The 11,632-nt window shown below is 42.0% G+C and overlaps 1 protein-coding gene across 1 annotated transcript; it reads right to left on the bottom strand.

The window, feature by feature from the left end:
* Positions 1–667: 667 nt before the first annotated feature.
* Positions 668–11,632, bottom strand: LOC308492318 (uncharacterized protein; the record flags this gene model as incomplete). The annotated part of the gene is made up of 3 exons (XM_081037177.1): positions 668–846; positions 1,324–1,467; positions 11,587–11,632. 3 exons carry the CDS (start codon positions 11,630–11,632, stop codon positions 668–670), a joined length of 369 nt encoding a protein of 122 aa, XP_080893303.1.

The following is an 11,632-nucleotide window of genomic DNA, read 5'->3' on the forward strand; positions in this document are numbered from 1 at the left end:
TGCACCACAGTCCTTCCTCATCCACAGTTCATTTCTCTTGGGCCTCTTGGCTCTAAAGAGACACTGTGGGTGGTGCTTGAGAGCAAAGTCTTTTTTGGATCTTTTTTATTATTATTAAAATTTATTGGGATGACAATGGTTAGTTAGTAAAATTACATAGGTTTCAAATGTACAATTCTGTAATACATCATCTATATATCTCATTGTGTGTTCACCACCCAGAGTCAGTTCTCCTTCCATCACCATATATTTAACCCCATTCATCCTCATCTACTACCTCCTCCCCTCCACCCTCTGGTAACCACTAAACTATTGTCTGTGTCCATGAGTTTTTGTTTGTTCATTTGTTTGTCTTGTTCCTTTGTTGCTCCGATGTTCATTGCAGCTTTATTTACAGTGGCCAAGACATGGAAATAACCAAAGTGTCCTTCAATAGATGATTGGACAAAAACGTGGTATATACACACAATGAAATACTACTCTGCCATAAGAAAAGATGAAATAGTGCCATTTGCGACTAAATGGATGGATCTTGAAATTATTATGTTAAGTGAAATAAGTCACACAGAAAAAGTCGAGAACCATATGATTTCACTGATATAAAATCTGGATCTTGATGTTTGTACAGAAAGGATGAGCTGAAGAAGTCAGGAGAGGTCTCTGCAAGTCAGCTGAATTTTAACTTCTCTAATTGGATGGGAGTGAATGGAACCTCATCTTTTACTGACAAGCTATTGCAGTAGCTTTCATTACAACAGAAGAACACGTTTTTCTCCCTGTTGGTGATGCGAATATATTCTGCACATCTTTTTGGGCAGCCCAGGATGGAATATTTGTAGATGTATTCTGAAGAGAGTAGGAGAATAACAGAGAGGCCCAGGTTAGACTCAGGATGTGAAAGGGAATGTGGCTCAGTGAGCAGACCCTCCCTCCCTCCTGTCCCCTTAGGCAGAGCCTGAGACCTGAAGACCCTCCCACAAAAAGGGCAGTTCCCCTTTCAGGGCAACTCACTCCCGCCCCCAACACCCACATATATGTACAACAGAGGAGCTATAACAGCTGCATTTGTTACGGATTCAGTCACTGAATATCAGAGTTTGGTTGGATGCGGAGGTCATCTGTGGAAACCCAATCATTGTACAGATGAGAAATTTGAGTTCAGAGAAGGAAAGTAACATGCCCTAGACCAACGCTGAGTTCACTCCGGAGCAGGTGAGACTAGAGAATTCTGACTCCAGATCTAGTGTTTTTTCTGTTTTTTTTCCAGGCCAAGGCATAAAATTCAATCTCTCATCCCTCCTTCTTCTTCTGCCCTCACCTCACCTCCAGTGTAGCTTTGAGTATACACTTCTTTGGTCTGGCAGGCAAAGTCAGGACGTTTGGATTGACAGGAACCTAAGTTCTTTCTGCAGGTCTTGCCAATAAATTCATCACAGGAAGTGCAAAGTGGAAAGCTCCTTGGTGAATCTGGATGTTATGTGATAATCATGGGGTGAGACCAAAGATGCCAAGTCGGTAGGGTAAGAGAGGGGGAGGGCTGCCCCTTGAGATACAAGGTTTGAGGCCAGGACCCGGGATTTTCTAGGACCCGGGATTTTCCAGGCTTCCCTCATCTGACCCCCTCCCTGCAGGGCCTAGGTCTATTAAGGAACCTGGTTTTTAGGAGTCATAGGGTTACCAAGAAGCCCTCTCCTTTCTTTCTTTTTAGGCTCAGCCTGCAGCTGTGGTTTCTGACGGGGACACTGAAATGGGCATTTTATTGCTGGAAGGGCTAGGCAATTTTGGCTGAGAGAGATGACCCAGGATCCAGTAGGGAGTAGGGAAGAGGAGCATCTCTCTTCTGATTTACTTATCAAGACCTGGGTCTTAGTTGAGAGAAGAGGTAATATTGCTCTCTAACTTGCCCATGTACAGGCCCCCAGTGATTTCTTATCACCCCTTCCCCTCATACCATTCGGGGAGGTAAAGTTTGGTGAAGCTATTGGACAGCAGGCACAGCAGAGTCCCCAGAGTGAGTTTCCTTGGTGGGGAAGGACTCAGGGGCCTGGCCCCAGCAAATGCTGTCCTGTAGTTTCGGCTCCAGGACTTTCTAGGGCATTAATCCCTGACCCCATCACACTGCGTCCTTTGCCTCCCTGTCTTGTGACTCACCCTCTGCGGAAGACCAGCACAAAACCAGGAGGGCTCCTGGGAGCAGGAGGAACAGGAGCCAGTCCATATAAGTCAGGAAAAGGATAATGAGGCGGGTAATCAAGCTCTAGGAAGGGCTCAGTAACGGTGCCCTAGACAGGATGTGGGAGGAAGGTGAAGCTGCAGTGTCCTCCCAGTCTCCTGCTCTGTGAGTTGCATTCTGGGCCATAAAAGGTGCGTTTCTTTTACCTGTATTGGGAGGCCCTGCCTCTAAGAGAGAGTGGGAGTTCTGCTTCCTCTCTCCATTCCACAGCCAACACAGCGCCTGGACCAAGGAATTTGCATAGGAAAGAGGTGACTAAAAGAAGACAAGATAGAAACAACCTCATCCCAGAGAAGGCAGGGCATCTAAGTGAAGCAGAGATGGGAGCCACCTACAGATTTCACTTATTCTCTGCTTACTCAGCTTACTATGTATGAAGCTACCAACTAGCCCGCTGAGCCCTGGTATCAGGCTTTGCCCCAAAGGCACACAAGTGCACGACACACCCATGTGTTGTGTTGGATTCCTCGATTCAGTCAAATCACATAACACTGTGCCAGTAAAAGGAGAGACCATTCATGTGAAGGTAAGGAACTAGCTCACCTCAGATTTTCAGTAGGCCTGATAAGAATGGAGTAGGAGACAACAAATTCAGTAATCATTCAAAAACATGTGCAACACAAGAGACCCGAGACATAGGGTCATATTGTCCTAAGTGGTGAGCTAATCACGGGATACGGTATTTAGGAAGAACACACTCATCAGTCCACAGCCGGGAGAAATTGGAGGTAGGGAAAATAAAGGAGAGAACTGACATTCTATTTTGTAACAATTACACTTTACCCATGCAAACAAACAAAGAGATTATATGTTAAGAAAACCATGGCACCTATTCAAACAGAAGGCAGCTTGAAGGTAGCAAACACCCCAGCATGTTTTTTCTTCCTTTATCTTCCTCTCTCTCCCTTCAGACAACTCATTCCATCCACTTGCTCTTCTTTCCCATGTCTCTTGACTAAATTATATTTGGACCACATCTCTGAACACCACTCAAGTCTAAGTCTCAACCTCTTTAGTCTGGCTGCTACAGCTACTTCTGCTGGTCTTCTAGTCAGTTCCCTTGCTCTCTTTTCAAATATTTTCACCTCTATGGGAATGAATTAAAAATATTTCTCTTTGTCCAAGAAGCCTATTCTGAAGTTCACTGCTATAGAACCCAATTCCTTCCACATAGTTTCAGAGTACAGTCCACCTAATCAGACTAAAGTCTATTCAGGGGAGAAATTGATCACCATTGACTAGAATAAGAGAACAACAATTTATGGAGGGGGTACAATGTAAGGAATTGTAGGACTTGGCTAAGCAGAATCATGATCAATGGCATTCTTTTTTTTTTTAATTATCTCCAACAACTTTGTTAACAAAAGAGTTCAAAAGTACAGATGGTCTTTTACACAATTATATTTAAAAAAAACTTAGAACTTTCTGGCACCTTAGGGAAACTGGCTAATAAGTTCCAGAAGAAGAAATGCAATGTTCCTAAAAACAACAAACTTATTCCCTTACTTCATTATTTATTTGAACTTTTTCATCTTTAGTAAAGCAACATCATATTTTAGATATTAATTGTATTACTTGTTATTTTTTTAGTTGAGTTTTTTGACATTTACATGTTCTTATGTTAAAATTATGTCCTTTTTAGGTAGATATTTTTGGATGGCTAATATTTATTGGAACACACATTTTTATATAAAATGTGTACACTTGCCCTGAAGCTTTTTTTAGAAAAGGATTAAAGTACTCTAAACACATACATACATAAACTCATACACCCTTAATATGTAAATTCTTCAAACAATCTTGGTTAAGATAAAATCATAAGCTAATATGTAGCTAAGGCTGCCATTCTCTAACTGCCTTTTCCCCCGGGTTTTCCAACTAAACAGCAGGTCAGTGGCATTCTTTAAAGTGAGAAAGGCACATTCAAAGTTCTAGAGATTGGAAGCTATGTCACAGATCAGAGTCTTTTCTCATAATGCCTTTATCTGGTTTTGGTATCAGGGTAATGCTGGCTCCATTAAATGAGTTAGGAGAAATTAACTCCTCTTCAATTTTCTGGAAGACTTTTTTGAGAATTTGTATTATTCCTTTCTGAAATGTGTGACAGAGTTCACTGGTGAAGACATGTGGAATTTCATTGTAAGAAGGTTTTTAACTACCAAGTCAATATCTTTAATAGATAAAAATGCATTGGTTCCTTCTCGAGTGTCCTTTGGTAGTTGGAGTCCTTAGGAACTGCCCAGTGCCTCATACAATAAGCACCATGGGTTTATGTGAGGACTTAAGAAAATGTATTTGCAGTGTTTCCAACAGAGTAGGTCCTTAGAAAATTATAGTCATTCTTATTGCTATCTTCTGAAAAGAAAAAGAAGTCTTTGACAAAGACAAAAACATTCCCTGTGTTAATTTCCCTCAAAAAATCTATACTATAGAATGACAGGAATTCAAAAGGCCCAAATACAAGCACTCAGGAAGAATAAAAACATCAACATTGAACCCCAGGGGCTTTTCATTGCACCCTTTCCCCTTTCTTTCCTTAGCTAATATAATCTTCTAAGCAGCAAGCAATCGTTTTTTTCTAAGACTGACTCTATAGTCTACATATGGATATATGAATGTCAGGTAAGTCCTTTTTCACAGCTCAAGGGACCAGCAGGTGACTGATTCCAGTGAGGAGCCATAAGTCGATGTCCTGCATTCTAGTGGAGACTCTTCCAGGAGACCTGCCATGGCCAAGAACGCCTTCTGATGTGAGCTACAGGACAGTCACACTATCTCCATCCCACGTCTTCTAGTTCTAGGTGATTCCTCAGGTTATTCTTTCTTTTTTCTTTAAATTAAAGTTTATTGGGGCGACAATTGTTAGTAAAGTTACCTAGATTTCAGGTGTACAATTCTGTAACACATTTTCTCTGTCTCACATGGTGTACATTCTGATGGAGGTCTTTGAAGAAAACTCTGAGATATTGACTCAAAACTGTGTTCTCCTTGAAGCATCAGTCTGCCCATTTTACAGGTTTGGAAATGATTTGCCGAGGTCAAAATGCTAGGGAGCAGAACTGAGATTTCAACTTGTGGCTGTCACGAAAGCCCAGGCAGCATTTTTTTAAAAAATTTCAACATTATAGAAGTATAATTGACACATAAAATAGAAAGATATTTAAAGTGTACAGCTTGGCGATTTGATACATGTATATACTGTGACTGGATTTCTCCCCTGGATCTAGTTAACTAACACATCCATCATCCCACATTTTATTTTATTTTGTTTTATTTCATTTTGGTGAGAACATTTAAGTTTTTCTCTTTTAACAAATTTCAATTATACAATACAGTGTTATCAACTATAGTCACCACGTTTTACATTGTATCCTCAGGTCTTATTCATCTTAGAGCTGAAAGTTTGTACCCTTTTTCCAAACTCCCTATTTCCTTCACCACCCATTTTTCTAGTCTCTATGAGTTTGACTGTTGTTTTTAAGATTCCATACATAACTGATACTATGCAGTATTTGTCTTTCTCTGTCTGCCTTATTTCCTTTAGTATAATGCACTCAAGGTCCATTCATGCAGCTTTTAATCACCACGCCAGCTGATCTGTGTAAAGTGTCTGGCCCAGTGACTTCAGTACAGCAGGGACTCTTTCAGCAGTTTTTTGTTTGTTTGTTTGTTTCCTCTTCCTTTGAAGCGTATAAGGGGATGTGATTTAAAAAAAAAAAAGGTGAATGTTGCTGCCGAGTGCCATCTAATGGAAAGGCAGGGATCTTTAATACAGGAAGCGGCATATCGAACCTTAGTAACAGTGTGTGACAAGTTTCAACTTGTTTGGTGCAGTCAATCTGGTGTGAGCTACGGTTGAGAGACAGTGGGTTTTAAAGTGTGCTGTAAATCATCCTCCATCATGACAACGCTCCGTGTCACACATCGCTTTTGTTAGATGGCAATTTCTGTCAATAAAAACATTATGGTGTGTCCTCATCCCCCTTATTCACTGAATCTGGCATCGTGCAACTCCTGGCTCTTCCCCAAAGTCAAAATGATTCAGGACATTAAGACAACCACAACAGTGCAACTAAAGACACTCACAAAAGAGGACTTCCAGAACTGCTTCAGAAAAATGGCAAGAATGATGGGATACGTGTGTTTGAAGCAAGGGGGAGTATTTTGAAGAGGTTAATGGCAATGTGTCTTTTACTGTAATAAATTTTTAAAATTCAAACATTCACTGTATTTTTTTGATCACACCTCGTATATAACTCCACTGTCTGAGCAGATGCCAATAAGTCGAAAGTTAAGATATTCTGGAGCATTGATTTCTGCAAGGAAAGCCAGGGAGGTGGATCAGTGTGTTAGAGACCAAGGAACCATAACTGGTCATAAGGGCAAACTTACAACTAACTCAAATATAAAGGCAAAGAAACAGGTAAGCCTGCTTTCATTACTACAAGGGGAGGAGAGAGGCATGTAGCTTACTGATTAAGAGGATCTTCTTGTGAGCCAGGCATTCTGCATTCTAATTCCTGCTGAACCTCTTCCTAACTCTATAATCCCAAGCAAGCTGGTAACTTCTCTAAGATTCAATTCCCTCAATGGTAAAATGGAGATAACATAGTATCTACATCATAAGCTTGTTGCGATGATTAAATGAGTTAATATGTGTAAGGCTAATAATAGGTGTAAGGTTAATGTGTCAGCAGTTCCTGGCATACAGCCAACATTACTAATTGGTTTACAATGCAGTGGTTCCAGGATGTGAAATGTGGTGTGAAATTGCCTGTGGAAGTCTGGTGGCAGCATGAGAAGCAGATCAAGCTGAATTGCCTCATGAGAGTGTGTCTTGAGAGAGAACCACCTTTATAGTCAGCGGAGAGCTGAGTGCCTCAGAAGTCTCACTGGGTACTGTGCTGAGCACCTTGCCCATCTTCTGACTCCTTTCAACAAGTTCGGGGATTAGGTACCATCATCCCCATTTATAAATGTTGCAGCCAAGACTTTTTTTTTTTTTTATCAAGAGTAAATGTTGTATATTTTCCATTGTATAAGTTATAGATTCAATTACATAGCCACACAAAAATATTAATGAATTGTGAAGACATAAAAGAATACATACTGCATGATTCCATTTATAAATGTTCAAAAGCAGGCAAATTCAGTTATATTGTTTAGGGATATATAATTTGGTAGTAAAACTTTAATGAAAAATCAAGAAAGTGGTTTAATAAAATTCAGGATTGGTTTCTACTGGAGTGGGAAGGGTAGAAAAGGAAAAAGGAATTTCTGGGAGATGCTAGTACTATTATATTTTTCTACCTGAGTGGAGTTTACAGAGATTTTTTTTGGTTTATTTTTCAATAAGCTGCTAATTTATGTTTTATGTACTCTTAGGTATGTGCGCTATGTTTCACTATGTTGACTTTAAACAAATGGCCAGGTATTACTTTAGCAAAATGGGTTCATTTGGGAACAACAAAGAATGACGATGTTAAACATGTGGTCCTAATGGTGAACCCTGCTCAAATCCAGAGAGCAAAGGAGAGGAACAGTTCCTTTATATAGGACAGGGGGTGTTCAGAGGGACAGCCAAGACTCTTAATAAATGACAGAGCTGAGATTTGAACTACAATCTATCCGATTCTACCGCATGTGCTCTTAAGATCATGGATACAGCCTTATAAGTAAGGCAGTAGTGGTGAAAAGGCTAGGAGCCCTGAAAGGTAGTTGGAATGAAGACATTAGAAAGAAGAGCATGTGGGTGGGCAAAGGAAACAGACCAAGCTGGGACTCTGTCTTTTGAGGAAAAAAATACCTGCCTTCTTGGGCTCTGCCAGGAGAAGGTGGCCAGCAACAGATTGCAAGGGAGCTTTCTATTTTTTATGTCGTGCAACTACTCTGTCCCTGGGGCCTCTTGAGTAGTTTTCCTTCAGCCTCCTTGGTGACATATCTCTCCCTCACTCCCAGCTTTCACTCTTCTCTCTCAGAAGCTGAGAAAGACAGTCATCACTATGGGTCATCAGTGTAGAGAGGAAATTTCAAACCCTAACATGTGCTCACTGGAGGAGATGACTAAGAGGACCAGAAGATCGAGGGCTGAGCAAGTCACATGATGTCCATAGCCTCGGGCTTTTAGTGCTTAAAATAGACAAAAGCAAAAAAACAAAAATCCCCTGAAACTCAAGCCAGTAGGTATTATTATTAGCAGGGGTCCTGTTATCTTCGTTGTTTTGTGCAGCTCTGTGTGCCTGCTTGCACAGAGGCTGTGCCAAATCAGCAGTCTTCTCAGTCTGGCGCTCACATTGTGGCCTCTGTTCTGACTGAGCTGCTTGCTAAGAACCCTCCCGAATGAGTCCAGTTAGATTTGGGCCTGCTAATTGTCTTCAGAGGAGCAACCCAGAAGAACAGAGGGCATCAGAATACTGGAAGTGCCAGAAAGAGGGCCCCCAACCCGACACCCCATACAGCCAAGAGGTGGCACTAAATGGTCAGGGGTGGGACAGAAGACAAAATTGTCAACAACTGGCAGGTAGTGACAACCAAAAAACAAGTTAACAATTAAAAAAGAGAAAAATATAGTATGATTCAAATTATTCCCCGTAATACCTGCGATACTAAACTTTTGGTTATTTCACCAATTTTGAAATTATGGAGACGTGTACCCCAGGGACCCTAAGCAGAGAGTACCCGTCGGTGTCTTTGGACATGCATTCCAGACTTCTGTTTACGGGAGAAACATTTCTGGGATGAGGGGGTAGCGTGGAGGTGTCACCAGAACCTCACTTTCTTATACTATGTGTGAGCATACATCTTCAGGAAATTTCTATGTCATGGAGAGAAGACTGTGTCCTCTTTCTAACTTTGCATTTTCAACATTTTGGTACATGTTTAAGTCTTTGAAATTATAAGAGCTCTTTTTCTTCTCTTGAGCATATTCATATGTTCTAAATGTACTAACATCCTCTTACTCCTTCCCCGCCCACCTCTGAACTGTGCCAAGAGCTCCAGTGCTGACTTATTCCGGTGCTCCTTGTTCCCTCTTTGCACCTGACTGAGATTTTCACCTTTTATCTGCTGACCATCTGGACTTCAATGATCAGAAACTAACTCAGCTCAAGGCCCTGAGAAGAAGATGTTCTGTTTCCCTAACCCCGTGGGCTGGATCCCAGGCTGTTCTTGGAGCAATGGTCCCAGGCTTATTAGGATTACATACCACTGAGCCACTGGGCCTGCAGCCTACCTCCCACCCTGTCAGGAGCTATATGAAACTCCCAGGAAGACCCCCAGCATTAGTGCCCCTGAGGTCATGACCAGAGGGTGCATTTCTCTCCGGGCCTCCTCTTCTTGACTTTAGTTATACAACACCTCCTTCTGCACTTTCATCATTTTATTCCTTCCGTTGAACCTTCTCCCACGTTGTGTGGACAGAATTGATTTTATGTTAAAAAGCTGACTCCGTTTAAAAACGAATCCATCCGGACCCTTGTCCTCCTCCACTTTTCTCCCAGTGGACTCTGAAATGTGCACAGAGGCTTCCGGTTAATCACAAACTGCCATTAATCCTTTCTTCACCATTTAGCCCTTCTTCCAGGGCAATGCACTGTCAGCGTTTTCTGTCTTTTAACTGGCCCTGGTGCCAGAGCTCTGGTGTCTGGTTCCTCTGTTCCCCTAGATTCCCCCGCATTCCTTTGGAGTAAGTAGATCCATTTCTTAGGAAGATATAAACAGGTTGCCTGGGGACATGAATGGTGCAGGGAATTCGCTTCCTCTCCTGCTGCCACCCAGGACTGCTCTCTGTATACATACTCTCCCGCTAACCCAACAAATTGGACTTGTCTATGTTGGTTTCCACCCCTCCCACCTTGGCTTCCTTGGCATTTGGAGGCCACTTTGCATACACGTCCCTTTCATGAAGGGTTGAAGTACTAGAAACATTCTCCTTGCAGCTCCTGGATCCTTCTCCCTCAATCCCTCCAAGCTGCATCAGCACCCCCGCTGTTTAATAACCCCTTCCTGTACTCAAAGGAGCAGAAGAAAGCCTTCTTCTCAAACCCAATGCTCTTAAGACTCAATTTCATGAATTTATTATAATTCAACAAATGCTCACATACTGAGAAAAGAATAGGCTTCAGGTGAGCAGCCATCACAAAAGTAGCAATCGCGGAGAATAGGCCTGGAGAAGGGATCCTAGTGGTGATATTATGAAGACAGAGCAGACTGGACTCTGTCACTGATTTAATGCGGGAGGAATGAGGGAGGACGAGGGCTCAAAGATAAGGTTGGCTGTATTCACAGCATGGCTCTCAACTGTGCCGTGGGAACACACGAGGAGCTGGGAGTTGGAGGAGGAGTCCTAGAAGAAGGAACATTTATACCAAGACCTGAAGTGGAGCAGGAGATTTCCTAGCAAGGAAGAGAGTGGAAAAAGCATGAGCACGAGAGAACGGAGCTTCCGTGGGGACCTGAGGAAGGCTGTCCATTGTGGAAGCCTAGGATGCATTGAGGGGGTCTGTCTGCATCGGGAGCAACCAGGAAAGAGCACTGCCCTCCCTGGGAGCTTTCCAGGACCCCCAATCTTCCCCACGATGATCCAGGGACTCAACTGTCTTTCTTCCTCCCCAGACTTCCACGATCCACTGCATCTTTTGGAGATTTTCTCCATTTCTGCCTGGCCATGCAATAGGCCCCTAGGCTCCATCGCCCTACACACACTTTTCAGTTTCAGGATTTTACTGCCAATCTCTTGAAACACAGGAATATTAAAGAGTTTTAAAAATCTTACCGCGTTCTTATAAACCCTGGTCTAGGGAAACCAGCTACCTTCTTTCCATACTTGGCCATCGTCGTATCACCATCAGGAGTTAGATGAAACTCTGTTTACATCTGGATTCTCCACTACTGTCTGACTTTAATTCCTTCACCTTGAGGACAGTATGTTAATCAAAGTTTCAACAGAGTGGATGTTTGGACCCTACTGACCCTACTCCTTTACTTCAAAACTGAAAATCTTCCCTGAGCTTCCATGATCAAAAGGAGAAAAAACGATTTACCTTTTATATGGCTGGGATTTCTTGTTAGTGAGAAGTCATCATCTGCAAGAGGCATCATTGTACTACACTTCTCACCAGTAGCATCCCAACTCAGCCTTTGTCCCTATTTTTATTTTTGAGGATTATAAAATACATATGAAAATGCTCACCAAACATATATAAACAGTGCAAGGAAAAATTATAATGAGACTCATGCACAGACGTTTTGAATCAATTTCACTAAGGTATAGATTACACATATTGAAACGCACCAGTTTAAAGTATAGATTTCAATGAATTTTGATATATGTGCACAACTGTGTAACTACCTACCTGATCGAGACACAGGACATTTCCGTGACCCCACAAGGATCCTCAT

The sequence above is a fragment of the Rhinolophus hipposideros genome, assembly GCF_964194185.1.
Source record: "Rhinolophus hipposideros genome assembly, chromosome: 24".
Classification (NCBI taxonomy): domain Eukaryota; kingdom Metazoa; phylum Chordata; class Mammalia; order Chiroptera; family Rhinolophidae; genus Rhinolophus; species Rhinolophus hipposideros.